We start from the raw sequence: 19285 nt of genomic DNA on the forward strand, positions 1-19285 counted from the left end.
ATTCTAAATACCTGTCACACCATTTCAAGTTCATTTTCAAATATAGTTTGAAGCATCTTGGCACTGGATGCAAGATTTTTATTTCTGTTATGCGGCCTCCTCCACTGAAATATGATCCGTTGCTGGAATCATTGGTGTTGGTAGTGGTGATGGGCATATATGGCTAGTGTTATTACTATTGTTGTATTTAGAACCAGTGGTTGTGGTGGTGGTAGTATGTGTTGCTATGGTGATATTATGTGCATCATGTTTTGTTTTTGTTTATCCCTAGGCCACCTCTGATCTAGCCAATCTATGCTAAATACATTCCAACCATGACCATCCTGTCTTTAATTGATAAAATGTATTTTGGACTATCTAATTTAATGTGTCCTTCTTTTCTAAAGAATGTGTATGATTTGATGCAGTTTTAGCTATTACTTCTAGCAGGTCTGACAACAATGTAGATGCAGTCTTTAAGTGGTGTTGTCATTGTTGTTACTGTTGTTGTTCAATAGCAATCATGTAAAGCTATGTTTGAAGCTCTTTCATTCCTGATCTCTCAGACTAATTATATTAAGAATCATTACCAATGTCACTGGAAATGGTGGCACCAGTGCCATTAGTGATGGTGGCACCAGTGCCATTAGTGATGGTGGCACCAGTGCCATTAATGATGGTGGCACCAGTGCCATTAGTGATGGTGGCACCAGTGCCATTAGTGGTGGTGGCACCAGTGCCATTAGTGATGGTGGCACCAGTGCCGTTAGTGATAGTGGCACCAGTGTCGTTAGTGATGATGGCACCAGTGCCATTAGTGATGGTGGGGGCGGCAGCTGTAGTGTTGTAGGTATGTTTCTCTGTATAACAGTTTTGTCCTATTCCATCATGCCTATATCTTTACTACCCACAAGGGGCTAAACACAGAGAGGACAAACAAGGACAGACAAATGGATGAAGTCGATTACATCGACCCCAGTGCGCAACTGGTACTTATTTAATCGACCCCGAAAGGATGAAAGGCAAAGTCAACCTCGGCGGAATTTGAACTCAGAATGTAGAAGCAGATAAAATACCTATATCTTTACTAACCACAAGGGGCTAAACACAGACCGGACAAACAAGGACAGACAAACGGATTTAGTCGATTACATCGACCCCAGTGCAAAACTGGTACTTATTTAATCGACCCCGAAAGGATGAAAGGCAAAGTCGACCTCGGTGGAATTTGAACTCAGAATGTAGAGGCAGATGAAATACCTATTTCTTTACTACCCACAAGGGGCTAAACACAGAGAGGACAAACAAGGACAGACAAACGGATTAAGTCGATTATATCGACCCCAGTGCACAACTGGTACTTATTTAATCGACCCCGAAAGAATGAAAGGCAAAGTCGACCTCGGTGGAATTTGAACTCAGAATGTAGAGGCAGATGAAATACATATTTCTTTACTAACCACAAGGGGCTAAACACAGAGAGGACAAACAAGGACAGACAAACGGATTAAGTCGATTATATCGACCCCAGTGCGCAACTGGTACTTATTTAATCGACCCCGAAAGAATGAAAGGCAAAGTCGACCTCGGTGGAATTTGAACTCAGAATGTAGAGGCAGATGAAATACATATTTCTTTACTAACCACAAGGGGCTAAACACAGAGAGGACAAACAAGGACAGACAAACGGATTAAGTCGATTATATCGACCCCAGTGCGCAACTGGTACTTATTTAATCGACCCCGAAAGAATGAAAGGCAAAGTCGACCTCGGTGGATTTGAACTCAGAATGTAGAGGCAGATGAAATACATATTTCTTTACTAACCACAAGGGGCTAAACACAGAGAGGACAAACAAGGACAGACAAACGGATTAAGTCGATTATATCGACCCCAGTGCGCAACTGGTACTTATTTAATCGACCCCGAAAGAATGAAAGGCAAAGTCGACCTCGGTGGAATTTGAACTCAGAATGTAGAGGCAGATGAAATACATATTTCTTTACTAACCACAAGGGGCTAACACAGAGGACAAACAAGGACAGACAAACGGATTAAGTCGATTATCGACCCCAGTGCGCAACTGGTACTTATTTAATCGACCCCGAAAGAATGAAAGGCAAAGTCGACCTCGGTGGAATTTGAACTCAGAATGTAGAGGCAGATGAAATACATATTTCTTTACTAACCACAAGGGGCTAAACACAGAGAGGACAAACAAATGGATTAATTCGATTATATCGACCCCAGTGCGTAACTGGTACTTATTTAATTGACCCCAAAAGGATGAAAGGCAAAGTCGACCTCGGCGGAATTTGAACTCAGAACATGACAGACGAAATACCGCTAAGCATTTCGCCCGGCGTGCTAACGTTTCTACCAGCTTGCCGCCATTTTTGTCCTAATCCATCATACCTCCTGATCAAAGACAATCCGCATATGACCATCCCACCTTTATATTTCAGGCAGTATATTCTGAGAAAACATTAGGCAAAATGTCCTTCTTTTATTAAGGAATATAAGGTGATTTGATGTGAGATTTGGCTGCTGTTTCTAGGATGAATGACCCACATCATTAATATGTGTAGCTTGTGAGTATCAGGTGTAGGTGTATGGCAGAATGTATGCCTACACTCAGCAACACCTGCTTTGATGTTGGAAGGCTTTTATCTATGCTCATCACACCTGAGTCTGTGAGCATCTACACACCTGACATACACACACACGTACATATGAGTGTCTGCACATATCTCTATGCGTATATGTGTGTGCGTACGTATACATACATCTATACATAGATGTATGTATACATCACATACATCTATACATCTACATATGTGCATATGTGTGTCTACACACGTCAAACATGTGTATACACATACCTCTATGCATATACGTGTGTGCATATGTATACATACACACACACACATACATACATACATACATCTATACATCTACATGTGTGTATATGTGTGTCTACACACGTCAAACATGTGTGTGTATACACATACCTCTATGCATATATGTGTGTGTGTGTGTATGCATATATACATACATATATATACATACATCTACATGTGTGCATATATGTACATTTACAAGTCAAGTATATATATTTGCACACACACACACACACACACACCTACACACACACTCACACACACTCACACTCACACACACACACACACACAAACACACACACATACACACACACACACACACACACACACCACACACATACACACACACATACACACACATACACACACATACACACACACACACACACACAACACACACACACACACATACACACACACACACACACATACACACACACATACACACATACACACATACACACACACACACTCACACACACATACACACACACACACACACATACACACATACACACTCACACACACACACACACACACACACACACACCTCTGATACATATATCAATACCACAAAACATTTTAGTGTGAAAGCTTGATGTAAATTTCGTTGCCTACTTATGACAATGGAGTCAAGGGTGTCTATTATATTTCTATACAAGTATCTACATACGTATGTATATGTGTAAATGCATATGTACAGGAAGGTATATATATAGCCGTATGCCTGCATGCATGTATGTATGTGTGTATGTTTATACACTTATATATATTTGTTAATTACACATATGGATGTATTTCTGTAAATACATAGATGTGTGTTTATATATATATATACACCCACACACGTGTATGTGAATGTTTGTATTCATACACATTCTCTCTTTGACACTCTCTCTCTCTCTCTCCTACACACACACACTTTCTCTCTCTTCTATGCACACACACGCACACACACACACACTCACTCACACACACTCACTCACACACATACACTTTCTCTCTCTTCTATACACACTCGCACACATACACACACACATACTTTCTCTTCTATACAAACACACGCACATACACACACACACACACACTTTCTCTTCTATACACACACACACACACATACACTCTCTTCGATACACATGCACACATACACACATACACACACACTTTCTCTTCTATACACACACACACACACATACACTCTCTTCGATACACATGCACACATACACACATACACACACACTTTCTCTTCTACACACACACACATATACACACACACTTTCTCTTCTACACACACACTTTCTCTTCTATACACACACACTTTCTCTTCTACATACACACACACACACACTTTCTCTTCTATACGCACACACACGCACACACAGACACACATACCTACCCTCTTTTTACACACACATATTTCTCTCTCTCACTCTTTCTCTTTCTCTCTCTCACCCTTTCTTTCTCTCTCTCTCTTTTCCTCTCTCTCACTCTTTCTTTCTCTCTCTCTTTTCCTCTCTCTCACCCTTTCTTACTCTCTCTCTCTCTCTCAGCCAAAGAATACAATCTCATTTTCTCAACATCCAAAACTGTCCAATTCACCAATCTGTTTTACAACTGCTACACCTACTCCTACTACTACTGCCACTACTACTGCTTCTTCTTCTTCTTCTTCTTCTGCTACAACTACCACCTCTGCAACTAGTACCACCACGACAACTACTACTATAACAGCAACTATTGATGCTGTTCTGTCACAGCTAACTTGCAGCGCTTCTGCCAGACAACTCTGATGGCAATAGTATCTTCGTCTTCATCCTCCACACCATCACACCACTACCACCACGACCACCACGACGCCACCACCAACATGATGAACAACAACAACACCATGTTGTCCCATTCTTCCACCTGTATTACCTTGGTCTCTATGTATTCTAATCTTTCATTTACAGAACAACAACCGGGCAAAGAACAGCAAAATGGTCGCAACACGGAACCAACTTCCAACGACGACTCCGAAGAGGTAATTCACCTTACTTTCATTATCTACATCGCGCCTCTTCTTCTCTCCTTTTCTCTCTCTCTCCTTCTTGCTCTCTCTCTCTCTTACTTGTCAAACTATATCTAAACGCATTGTGACAATGTGTTGTCTCTCTTCACACACAGGAGATAAAATTTAAAATACTTTCCTCAACATGTGATGATCCCACTTTGCAAATTGTCCAAAGTCTCTCTCTTTCACTCTCTCTCACCCTCTCTCTCACCCTCTCTCTGTCACTCTCTCTCTCTCTCCTTCTCTATCACTCTCTCATTGTTTATATATATATATATACATATATATATATATGTATGTATGTATATATAAACATACGTATATAATAAAATTTCTCTCTTTCTTAACCTCACTGTGTCTCACCTTAATAACCTCTCTCTCTCTCTCTTTCATTATACACACACACACACACACACACACTCAACCTCTGTTTCTCTCCTTTATTCTAATCTTCTTTCTCTCTCTCTCTCTCTCTTCTCTCTCTCTACAATGTTGAATTTATTAATTTCAGCCAAACTGTGTAACTGTGCTCTACCCAAGTGCCTCAAATCCATTCTTGTAATGCCTCAAACATTATTTTACCTTTCAAAATATTCACCTTTCTCTCCTGCTCTCCATTCAATCTCACACACCAAAAAAAAATAATAATTTCAATAATTTATTTTCTTTGAGATGTTTTTATGTTTCCTTTTGTTCAAATGGAATTTATGTCTTTCCCTCCTTTTTGTTTTACATACAGGGTTCTAATCCAACCGGATTAACGTCACACAACAACCACCCCCTCATCCACCCACTGTACATACCCTCATTTCTGTATTTGGCATCTAGCTTCCCCCATTCTTTGTACCAAGCCGTCCCACATCCCACCCACTGCCACTCTGCATCACTACTGTACATACCATCATACCATCCCCAACGGCAACATTGGACCTCCATCCACCCCTGTCGCTCTATACAACTATCTATGCATGAGTATACACACACACACACACTCTCTCTCTCTCTCTCTCTCTCTCTCTCTCTCTCTCTCTCATAGACCTCCCACATGTACACCCATTCATACAACTCCTACATACACACACACACACCTACACACAAATACTCCTTTCCGCACAAAACATCCACCCCTACCTGTAACAATAGTGGTCACACACATCCTGTATAGATTTACATTTTCCCTTGCATGAAGGACCGTTGTTGCAATATTTCTGTGTTTTACTGTTACCCTGCGACTGTGTAGGTTGAGGACCTCCCTCCTCTTTTGCTGTGTCACCTGCGTATGTCGATAATTTGGCACCTCGGTTGCTAATGATCCATATATGCTGATAAATTACACCCTATGTCGTTGCAAGACCCATTTATGTTAAACATTTGACCCCCTTCTATTAGTCTGAGACCCAAGTATGATAAGGAATAAACCCTTCGGTTATTGTATAATCTCTGGATGTTGAGGACTCCGATTTGTTTGTTGCCATATGATAAGTGAAAGCTGACACCTTATACCCTTCGTTTCTGAGTGACCAATGGATGCTATGAACTTTGTTCCTCGTGTTCTTGTGCGACTTATGCCACTATGTTGAAGACACTCGCCCCCACCTTTTTGCTTTGTAACCCTTATATGGTAAAAACTTACTTTGGATTATTTGAAATAAGGGTGATAGTGTTTAGAGTTGTAGCTCTGTTTTTCTTAAACCGACCCCTGTCGAAATCATTCAACCAAAAAACTGTCTTAATTTGATCTGTTCAATGTTGATGGGGAAAGTCCTGAACTTGGAAGTAGGTAGCTGTGAAGAATTTGGCTGGTCATCCTCTGTTGGTTATAAGTGAAAAGACACATGGTCTGGTCACAGTAAGCACCTAAGCTTCCAGAGATGGGAAGGGCTGTACCATTGGCAGGGTACAGGCCACTCCCTTCCCTGAGGCATCTACTACCCACATACATAAAACAAAAATCCAAAACAATTTGAAAGAAAAAAGGATTTTTGCAATAAAAAAAAAGACTGAAATAAAAAATGCTTAACATTGAATTTAAAGAAGAACTAAAGAGGCAGGAAATTGAAAAAAGATAAAATACTGACCCTCACTCCATTTAATCTCCATGTATAATCCATGTGCTTGGGTCAACGATGAATTAAAAATTTCCCTTTTAGGTATGGGGACATAAAGACAACAAGGATAAAACTGCTCTCTTTTAATTTTATTTTCTGGCCCATCGACGAGTATATGTGTGTATACATAGTATATATTTCTTTGCTACCCACAAGGGGCTAAACACAGAGGGGACAAACAGGGACAGACAAACGAATTAAGTCGATTACATCGACCCCAGTGCATAACTGGTACTTAATTTATTGACCTCAGCAGAATTTGAACTCAGAACATAGCGGCAGACGAAATACGGCTACGCGTTTCGCCTGGCATGCTAATGTTTCTGCCAGCTCGCCACCTTTTGTATACATAGTATATACATGTCAGCATAGTATATAGTGTGTACATACAAAGAGTATACACGTCAACATAGTATATAGTGTGAAATTAAAAACAATCAAACAGTATCTTCATTTTTCAAAATCTTTGTTGCATTTCACATGGAATTTTTGCTCCTCCAAATTTGTCTTGGTGTAGAAGAATTCAATCTACTTTCTTTTGGAGGCTATAAATTTTGGCCTGAAAAATTCCACTTGTTCACTGGAAAATACGGTGTGTTCTGAGTTTAAATCCCTTGAGGATGGGTCAGGGTCACTCAACTGACATCGTCATCATCATCACCTCCTCTCTTGTGCTGATATTACAAACTCCTGAGAGGTGGGGGGTGGACTGACTGACCAGTTGGTCAGGAGATAATAATACTTTGTTACATTAGGAGTTCAAATTCAACTGTAGTTAACTTTCTCTTTCTTTTGAGTCTCAATCAATAGGTACCGTTTCTTTTCTGTCTTGTAAAATTCTTGCCTTTCAGTTATGAATCCTTAATTTTGTAATTAGTCGTCTTGGTTCTTCATTACTCTATGGAAAATTACTATTATTATTATTATTATAATAATTATCATTATCATTATTATTATTATTATTATTATTTTTACCTTCTTTCTTCAAATTTTCTTTCATTTCTCACCGAGTATTTTCCGTAAACCTAGGGCAGAGAAGCTCATAGTACACATTCCCTGATTACACACGCAAACTCACAGGTAAAATATATATTTAAAAAATTATTATCGTTATTATTATATTATTATTATTATTATCATCAAAGTGGCAAGCTAGCAGAACCATTAGCATACTGGACAAAATGCTTAGCAGTGTTTCATCTATCTTTGACTTACCCTTCTCCTCAAAAGCTGCTGACCCTCTGCCAAAACTTTGAAACCATTATTATTTCATCTGCCATTACGTCCTGAGTTCAAATTCTGCTGAGGTTGACTTTGCCTTTCATCCTTTTGGGGTTGATAAATTAAGTACCAGTTGCGCACTGGGGTCGATGTAATCGACTTAATCCCTTTGTCTGTCCTTGTTTGTCCCCTCTGTGTTTAGCCCCTTGTGGGTAGTAAAGAAATAAATTATTATTATTACTACTACTACTACTAAGAAGACGGCAAGCTGGTAGAAGCGTTAGCATGCTGTGTGATATGTCTAGTGATATTTCGTCTGTCACAATATTCTGATTTCAAATTCCACTGAAGTTGACTTTGCCTTTCATCCTTTCGGGGTCAATAAATTAAGTACCAGTGAAACACTGGAGTCAATGTAATCAATTTAATCCCTTCCCCCAAATCTGAGGCCTTGTGCTCTCAGTAAAAAGGCTTATTATTATTATTATTGTTGTTGTTGTTGTATTAAAAGCAGTGATGGCACTGGCAATGTCCACGCTCGAATGTTGCTTTTCATGTGCCACCAGCATATGTGCTGGTAAGGCGACACTGGCAAAGATCACGCTCGAATGGTGCTTTTCACGTGTCACCAGCACAAGAGCCAATCCGTGGCCCTGGCAACAATCATGCTTGGATATGCTTTTAACCTTCCACTGGCACAAGTGCCAATCAGGCGGTACTGTTATCAGCCATGTCAGCAATTTTGATTTGTTTGCTCTTGCCTCAGTAGTGGAGCTTTAGGTGTTTTCGCTCAATAAACACTCACAATGCCCAGTCTGGGAATCAAAACCGCGTTCCTATGACTGCGAGTGCGCTGCCCTAACCACTGGGCCATTGTGCCTCCACATATATATATAATATATATATATATATATGGCTACCCGCATGGTTCTTGGTCTCAAGAATTTGTCTTATGAAGAAAGGCTGAAGACGCTTGACCATTATTCTCTAGAAAAACGACGACGCCGTGGTGATCTCATTCTTGCTCACAACATCATAAGCGGAAAGTGTAACCTCTCGAAAGAGCTGTTCTTCACTCCTGCTCCAGAGCATCGGCTGCGGGGTCATTCCGAAAAGCTCTATCTGCGACGATTTCATCTCAATCGAAGGAGAGAGGCTTTCTCCGTCTGGGTTGCGGATCCGTGGAATAAGCTGCCGGACGAAATGGTGAGGATGCCGACGACCGCTCGGTTCAAAGTCTCCCTTGACCACAAGTGGCCTGAACTCTTTACATGAACACCACCCTGTACATAACTCCATGTCCCCCTACATGGCCTTGCTTTTTTGCTTTTTGAGCCAAAAAATTAACTAACTAACTAACATATATAATGTAGCCATACACACACACACACACCTAATTCTTTCATTTTCCTTCTGCTTCACTGATTCTCTCTCTTTCTCTTACACTGATGCCTTCTCTTTCTCTCTCACTCTCTCTCCCCTTCCTCCTCCAGCCCCCTTCTATGACACACCTATCCCCACTCCTGCAAACTATTATCAGACCATAATCACAGACTTTTCATAATTAAAAGGCTCAAAACTACTTCATATTGAGAAATAAACCATTTTTGCTGTTAACGATTCTGTTAACGACTCTCGTTGTCACCTCTCACCTGTAATTTCTTTATTTTTCTGCCAGGTAAAGAAGTAAATAAAATTCATCCAAGAGGTGAGGTTCGTCATCACCACCACCACCACCACCACCATTACTTAAGCCATCACTGTCATTGTTCTCCGTAATTGCTATTACCATCATCGCTGTTGCTGTATCCATCAATCATCATCACCGTTGCCGTAGTTGTCATCACCATCACTATCATCGTCATCGTCATCATAATTGAGCCACTGTCATCCATTATTGTCATCGCCGTAATCATCATCATCATCATTGTCATCACAATTACCACCAACTGTTGTCATCACTACCGGCACCACCACCACCACCACTGTCACCATATCTCCACCTCCATCACCACCCTTCCAGCTGAAAACATGAAGATTACCACTGTTGCGTTGCTAGGCAATGTTTTCAGAATCCTTAATTTCATTTTCTTATCACAGATAATCTCTTAAGTCACTCCTTCCTTCTTTCTTTCCTCCTTGCCTCTGGTTCTTTCCAATGTAGACCATTCTTGGAACTACAAACGTGTTTCAGGAATTACTCCAAGAGCGTTTGGTCAGGACATGAATATATCTGACCAAACATTGCATGACTGAACCCTTTTGGCATCAATCAACCTTAGACCACCTCTAATGCACCCGAGACCAAATCTTGTTCTTTGAAACAAACTTCCTATTTGAAACTGATTTAAATGTAAACCTTCCATTAAGATTCCTTGTTAATTTATCTTCCAAATACCAGACATTTCATTAAATTCTTCATTGTTTTTCTAAATTATCTGAAATAAAAGCAGTGAATTTCAACAGCATTTTAAAAATGAGTTTTATGTCTATTCATTTATTTATTTATATATATATTTATTTTTTCACTTAATTATTCATTCTGTTCATTTCTCTCATGTAATCTTCTCTCTTCCAGAAGACAATTCTTACCATTTTCATTCCATTTAATAAATTTATTTTATTCCAAGTTATGATGTGTAATGTTGTAAATCCTTATATTAATTCAACTCGTAAAATGTACAATTGTACATTAACCCCATATATATATATATATATATACATATATATATATATATATATATTACATATATATATATATAAATATATATACATATATATATATACATATATATACATATATATATATATATATACATATATATATATATATAAATATATATACATATATATATATATAAATATATATACATATATATATATTATATACATATATATACATATATATATATATATATACATATATATATATATATATATTATATATATATATATATATATATATATATATATATATATATATATGTAGCATCTTTATGGTGACATTAATTCCATAAAAATAATCGTTATTAACATTTACTTTTTATTCATCTTCATGGAAAATTCTAGACATTAAAATTTCAACTGGGTTTAGAATCGTTTCTTTCTTTTCCTTCTTCTTTATTTCTTTCTTCTTCTCCTTCAGCATCGTGATGCTAAAATTGATGTAAATTCTGAGATTTTTCAACCCAACAGTGTTGTATTCTCTTTGTCTGAGACACAGAAGCTAATAACGGAACAAAAATTACCTCGAAAGAAAAAGGTTTCTATTTACTTGAAATTCCCTCCCGTTTTCGGTGTGAACATTTACCCTCCACCAGTTTGCATGCCAATTCCTATGTCATACCCAGTTCTCAATATCATGGGGCTTTTCGCACTATGTTTTGTCCTTCTACTGTGTAAAATTAGCACCATTTTGGTATAGCCTTGTGTTCTAGCAGTTTACATTAGCACCATTCTAACAGTCTTTTCCCATGTTTTTCTTTCCAAAACCCTTGAAATTCTCTTCAATTACTAACTTTAACGGGTATTTTTTAAAAATAATTGTAATTAATTTTTCCATTTAATTATTGTTCCCATCTTTTTAATACATCTGTTACATAATAAATATATTCGTTTCTCTAAAGTCTTAAAGTACCAAGGTCTGAACTTAATTTACTTTTCTTCAAACAAAAATAAATTCTTATTTTCATTCAAATGGTTTAGGTTTAAAAACATTTATTCTTGACCTTAAAATATCATTGTAAATAATTTTTTACACTTCAAATTCCACACTATTATTGAAAGACAATGACAAAACCATAAGTGTTGCAGAGTTTTAAGTATTCTTTACATTTGAATACTATTATTATTATTGTTGTTATTATTATTATTATTATTATTATTATTATTATATTTATTGTTATTATTCAAGACAAAGAGCGCGATTCGATTGTAAGATATTTTATTAGTTGAACGATATTTCAACAGTACGTCTGTCTTTGTCAAGTTCAAAATAAGAAGTGATAAAAATTCAAAATTATAGAAATTTAAACATAAAGTATGAACGAGGGCAACCAGTGTCCACACGTTGATGGAATGACATCATCAGTCTTTAAGTTAACAATTTTATCACTTCTTATTTTGAACTTGATGACAAAGACAGACTTACTGTTGAAATATTGTTCAGCCAATGAAATATCTATTACAATCGAATTGCACTCTTTGTCTTGACTATTATTATATTATTATCATTATTATTATTACTTACAACAGCAGTTATAAAACAAAGAAATTCGTTTGACAGAATGCTTGCTGCAGTGAGCAGATGCTTTGCAGAAATTGTTACATTTTCCTTTCCTTCCCCTTTTAATAAAACAAATAATGCTTGATGATGGGGTGTATAAGTCATCACCCAAGTTGTATAAATTATCAAATATATATACATATATATACATATATATATATATATATATAATATATATATATATATATATATATATAATATATATATATATATATGTGTGTGTGTGTGTGTGTTGCCAGTCCCCTCTGTCCCCTGTGCTGATGGCATGTAAAAAGCACCCACTGCACTCTCGGAGTGGTTGGCGTTAGGAAGGGCATCCAGTTGTAGAAACACTGCCAGATCAGACTGAAGCCTGATGCAGCCTCCTGGCTTCCCAGATCCTGGTCGAACCGTCCAACCCATGCCAGCATTGGAAACAGATGTTCAATGACGACGACGATGATGATGATGGTGTGTGTCCTGAGTTCAAATGCCACTGGAATCAACTTTGATAAAGCACTACTCAGTTCCTAAAGTTGGTTATTCTACCCACCCACTCTCTCTCTCTCCCTCCTTCTCTCTCTTTCTCTCTCTCTCTCTCTCTCTCCTATGCTGAATCACCTTAGCAACATTATAACAGCCCACAGGATTAAGCAAGTCACTGGGCCCTGAAGTATTTATTAACAGCAAGTCATGGGTCCCTTAGGCTTGTGAAGCCCCAGTCAGCTTTCCAAAGAGCCCAAGCATTCAGATAGCACTGACACTACACTATGTCTAGATCATAGAAGAACCAGTCAAAGAGTTTCCTTCCAGGGACGTGGATGGCTTGATTTAAGCACAGCAAAGTTATCTTGCATGTTACAATCCAAAGAATGCATTCAGAGAAATCTTAGATTATAGTGATTGTAGACAATTCAATGTGTTGTATAGCATGGAATGGTTTGAAATTATAGATTATGAAACTCTTTCCTCCTCCTCACTCATCATCATCATTTAACGTCCACCTTTCATGCTGGCATGAGTTGGATGGTTTGACAGGGTCTGATAAACTGAAGGACTGCATCAAGTACAAATGTCCCTTTTAGCATGGTCCATACAGCAAGGGACTTTTCCTGATGCCAACCACATTACCAAGTATACTGGGTGCTTCTTTTGTCCTTTGTGATGATTACCTTGTAACCAGCAAGGCTAAGGGCCTAAAGTGGCCCCTATAATTGAGAAAGAATAGAAGGGAAAGACGGTGGTGATTCCAGGTGAAGACCAATAAATCTTTCTTTCCCAATTTTTGATGTTTTAAACATTATTCTAAGAAGCTTAAGCAACATTTCTTTTCAAGGCTGCGTATTTATGTTACAGTAAATGAGATTTTGTGGCAGTCATGCTGTATTCCAGACAGTTCTGACATGTAAGTAAAATGTTTTCACTTAAAAACAGGAACCAGTGTTAACCTCTTTCTTACTTTGTTTATGTTAATCAAGGTAGATAACTCTATTAATACCAACTGATTAAAATCAAGACAAGACAAACTGAAGGGGTCTTTAACAAACTGACTGGTGACAGTAAAAGACATGTTTCTGTGTTATTGCACCTCTTCAGGTGGCTGAGTGATGTCAGCTGGTTTTTTTTTTACATGGACAAGAAACTATAAGTTTTAAGGAAATTTTAAGTGGGGAAGTTGTGGCAGTCATTCATCTTCCTTATGACATTAATACCATTTAATATCTGTGATAGAATTGCAACAGAAATGAAAACTGAAAAAGTTGAACAGCAATACACTTCTTCCCTTATTATGAGAAAATGAACCAATATGGGTAACCAAAACTATGAGACAAAGCTGCTTAGTCTCCCTCAAATCACAACTGACTACCTTAATAATAGAAAGACTTATTGCACAGTGTAATCCTAGATAGATTATACCTAAATAAAAGACTGGGTGGTCATAAATGGAATGTCTTTGATCCTAGGTCTACTTGATTATGGCTGCGAAAATATAACATTACCAATACATTTTAACTCCTAAAATTTCTCAACTGTTTTACCAAACCTAATCCTTATCAGGGATAAAAACTAGACCAACCCTTTAATATCACTTGTGTTAAAACCAGGTTACTCGACTCCTTCTTTGAAAGCCACAAAATATTTTCTTTTCATTGACAGATAGAAGACGAAAACCCCGGATATTTGAAGAAATGCATGTAACTTTGGTCATAGTAACAACCCTTATTTTCAGAACAACCTTCTCCCTTTCAGTTGGCTTTTGACCCCTGTTGCATGTTTCTCTTAAAAAGGTTTTGTTCCCATTTCCATGATGAACAAATTCTGATGTCATTGATTTTTGTTGTTTTGTTGTTTTCTTTTTGTTTGTTTTTCTTCTTTTTTTTTGGTTTGTTGGTTTTCTTTTGTCTTACTTTTTGTTCCTTGTTACCATTTATTTTATGATGTATTCAAATAATTATCAGATATTTTATATATATATAATTAATATATTTTTGCTTTCTTTTATATATATTGATTTATGTCACGTTCAAGCATCAACCTCAGCAACTTTTGAATATATATATATATATATATATATATATATACAGAGAGAGAGAGAGAGAGAGAGTGTGTGTATTTAATAAAGTATGGAAAGCATATATGGTATTTAGACTTTATAAAACATACAATTGTTTCCTCAAACAACAGTCATGATTACATAATAGTTAAAAACATACTCTTAATTCATCTCATCACCTCATCAGTGTTGGCAAAAATTAAAAAGATATAAATACAGTATCAGACACTTACATTACATGAGTATATATGTATATATACACATATTGTATATATATATATATATATATATATATATATATATATAAAATATTTGGATTTAGGGTGAGTCATATTTGAAGGCAGTGAGAATTGGCTGTTCTGATAAAGTTCTTGTTTTTGATGTGTTTATAGAATAGCACTTGCCCAAACTATAACTGTACTGGTTTCGACATGTGGCTTTAAGTACAACAATGAATATGTGTGTGTGTAGTGTGTGTATAGTCACTGCAAAATACCATTTGGTTTGTCTTCATTATAACTTGCACAACTTAATCCCAGTACAAACTAATAAGTCCTGGTTCCATTTACACAGATACTCTTACAAGGATTTGGAGTAATTTGTTATATTGTTAAATTCTGACACCATCCATCACTTCTAAGCCTAACAGGAAACATATATCTGTATATATATATATATATATATATATATGAGATAATAGTGTCACTGAGACTCAAAGGTGTCAGGTAATGCTGAATAAGTACTATAGACAGACCATGGTTAAGTTCCAGATTCGGTAATATTGCGAATAAAGGGTTCAACATTGGTTCTATGTCAGCGTGTGTATAAAAGAATATTTTGCATAATAAGATAAAAAACAAAGGCTGTATAGATATTAGAACATTTATAGATAGAAGGTCTTACAACTGTTTCTAGGATATTAATTAATAATATCCCTTCATCAGAGACCGTGTGAGAGGATAGTTAAGTCATAGTTAGTTTAGATGTGATTCTATTTTCTTTCCTCCACCTCATTCTCTATTTGTATCACATCTAAACTAACTATGACTCAATTTTTCCTCTCACACCGTCTCCGATGAAGGGATATTATTAATTACTATCCTAGAAACAGCTGTAAGACCGTCTATCTATAAATGCTCTCATATCTATACAGCCTTGGGTTTTTTTATCTTATTACGCAAAAAATTCTTGTGTGCATGTGCGTGTGCGTGTGTGTAGTCATAGCATATAAAGCAGAATTTATCATCTGAATGTAAATAAATTCACTTCTTTGTTTTCTACTTTTACAACTTTGTTCCTGTTCTGCAGATATTTGATATCAGTTACAATGAAGTTTTGCAGTAATAAAGAGATAATCCAGTAATACGTTTGAAATAATCTTATAGACTACCTATAATCTATATCTCATTTCTAAAAACTTTTCGCTCATATTTTTTTTCCTTTCTGAAATAATCCTTTTGTTTTAATATTGTTGAATTTTCAGAAAAACAAATTTATTATACTACCTGGCCTACCATATATATATCATCATCATCATCATTATCATTTAATATCCACTTTCCTTGCTGGCATGGGTTGGACTGTTTGACTGGAACTGGTAAGTCAGAGAGCTGCATCAGCTTCCAGTCTGATTTGGTTTGGTTTCTAAGGCTAGGTGCTCTTCCTAAAGGGCATGTAGCCATAGAAACCAAGCCAAATCAAGCCTTTCCTAATGCCAACCACTTTACAGAGTGTTTTGGATGCTTTTTAATGTGGCACCAGCACAAGTGTTTTTACATGACACCAGCACAGGACCTTAGCTGGCCAATGCTCTTCTCCAGAGGGCCTCCTCTTCATCAGGAGGCCTCTTCTTCATAAGGGGGGCCATATATATATATATATATATATATATATAACTTATAGAAGTTAGTTCATTAATTTGTTATTCTGGACTGGCTTAAATAAAGTACTGTACTTTATTTGTACTGAGTACTTCTCCAGATAATTACCCAACATCTGTGTATACACACACACACATATACACATACACACACTCACACACACATACACACACTCACACACACATACACACACAGAAGCTTATGATGCACTCCATTGCTGCTCTAAACTTCCCCACACAAAGAATGCAACTCAGAGTAATGACGTCATCCTGAACTTCTGCTTTTTTTTCCTCTGATTTGTGCAAAACTTTGGCAATGCAGGAAGATTAAACTAACTCTTTTACTCTTTGTGCTGGTCCATTCCTGCATCTTACAAGTTCCAGCAATGTCTTGGAACCTTTCTCCCAACAAATCTAAAATTTTAATTTTTTTTTAGATTATAAACTAAAACTTCAGTATTTAAATATTCATTTGAATTCATCTGATAAATTATTCAATCCCTTCAATGTTGCTTTTTTTCTCTCTACCCCCCCCCCATTGTCCACCCCCTAAAAAAACTTGTATGAATCTACCTTTTCTGTTTTTCTTTCTCTGTTTCTCTGTCCAAAATGTAATGAACTGAATATCTGTAATTCTACACTGATGATGCTCAATGATGCAGAAACAGTCTGTTTATAAATATAGCTATAGAAGAAATATGAAATATTCAATAATTTTATACTAAACTATGTAAACATAAAATGTATGTAAATATATATTAAAGTTTATATACTGGGTAATTGGGCTTTTTGTCACCTGTATTTGTGTGTGTGAGTGTGGGTAATCATTCTAATTAATAAACGAGCATTACTATTTTGTAAATTGTCATATCCAAAATGTATTACAATGAAAGTTACTAAATCTAAAATGAATTTTATTGATTTGATATTTCTTGCTTTCAGGTTTATTTATCAGCTTTTTTTCTTTTCTGGTGTCAAATGACAACAATTCTCTCTCTATCTCCCTCCCACACTCTTTCTTTCTCTCGCTCATAAATTACAAGTGGCTGTGTGTGTGTATGTGTGTTCTCGGCATGTTTCTACAGAATGTGGACAGACAGGACTCCTCATAATTGTACGTTAAGTACTTGAGAACATAATGTGTGTGTATATAACTAATGTGTGAGTGTGTGTGTGTGTGTGTATGTGTGTGTCTATGTACTTTCTGAATCTGTATTCATTGTGCTTCTTTGATGTGAGTGTATGCATTATGTATGCGTGTGTATATGTTTATTTGATAAGTGTGTGTGTGTGCATTGTGTGTTGATATAAGTGTGTGTACAATTCGTGAGTAGTTATATAGCTGATTTGCTTGGACTGTGTATGTGTGTGCATGAATCAGGAGTAAGTATTGAGTGTATATGGGCATGTGTGTGTGTTTGTGTGTGTGTGTACATGTAGATGTAGATATATATAGATATATACATATACACACATACATAGATATATGTTGATATACAGACACAAACATAGATATACACTCACATACACACATGTAGATATAGATAGATATATGTATTGGTAGACACATTTTCATATATATATATGTGTGTGTGTGTGTGGAGAGAGAGAGAAACATACAGCAGTATATGTATACATCATGTGAGTGTGTGTGTGCATATAGTAAGTATATACTCTGTAAAGATGAGGTCAACAGTGTTAGATATCTATGTTTGTACACTGTCTAGATGTAAAAGCATAGATCTTGTGTGGATGTGTTTAATAGTATTAAGTTGGGAAGGCAATTGGCACGAAATGGAAGTAAAATTGAAGGAATAATAATAATAATAATAATAATAATAATAATAATGATATTGCTTTCTCTGATAATATTGCTGTTAATCTGATATGTTGGAGATTAACAACATCCACTGTAAGTTCGCCCTTGCTTTCTAGGATAGGCACAAGGCCTGAAATTTGGGGGAGAGTCGTAGTCAATTACATTGGCCCCTAGCACTCTGCTGGTACCCTGAAAGGATGAAAGGCAAAGTCGACCTTGACGGAATTTGAAATTCAGAATGTAACATCAGATGAAATACTGCTAAGCATTTCACCCAGAGAGCTAACGATTCTGCCATAATCATCATCATCATCGTTAATGTCCGCTTTCCATGCTGGCATGGGATGGACAGTTCAGCTGGGGTCTGGGAAGTCAGGTGGCTGCACCAGGCCCCAATCTGATCTGGCTGTGTTTCTAAAGCTGGATGCCCTTCCTAATGTCAACCACTCTGAAAGTGTTGTGGGTGCTTTTTACGTGCCACTGGCACAAGGGCCAGAGGAGCTGGCA

General features: G+C 36.8%; 1 protein-coding gene across 5 annotated transcripts in view; it reads left to right on the forward strand.

Annotated features, from left to right (window-relative positions):
* The window catches only part of LOC115222110 (anoctamin-4), a 132565-nt gene that overhangs the window by 45121 nt on the left and 68159 nt on the right, over positions 1 to 19285 (forward strand). For 3 of the 5 annotated variants that reach the window (XM_029792237.2, XM_036511327.1, XM_036511329.1), the window contains 2 exons: positions 4833 to 4903; positions 11408 to 11524. In XM_029792237.2, the coding sequence (XP_029648097.1) occupies positions 4833 to 4903; positions 11408 to 11524 (188 nt within the window). Of the gene's footprint in view, positions 1 to 4832; positions 4904 to 8070; positions 8122 to 11407; positions 11525 to 19285 lie in introns of all 5 variants that reach the window. The other 2 variants (XM_036511328.1, XM_029792238.2) reach the window with 2 other exon arrangements.

Source organism: Octopus sinensis, linkage group LG19 (genome assembly GCF_006345805.1).
Source record: "Octopus sinensis linkage group LG19, ASM634580v1, whole genome shotgun sequence".
Taxonomy (NCBI): domain Eukaryota; kingdom Metazoa; phylum Mollusca; class Cephalopoda; order Octopoda; family Octopodidae; genus Octopus; species Octopus sinensis.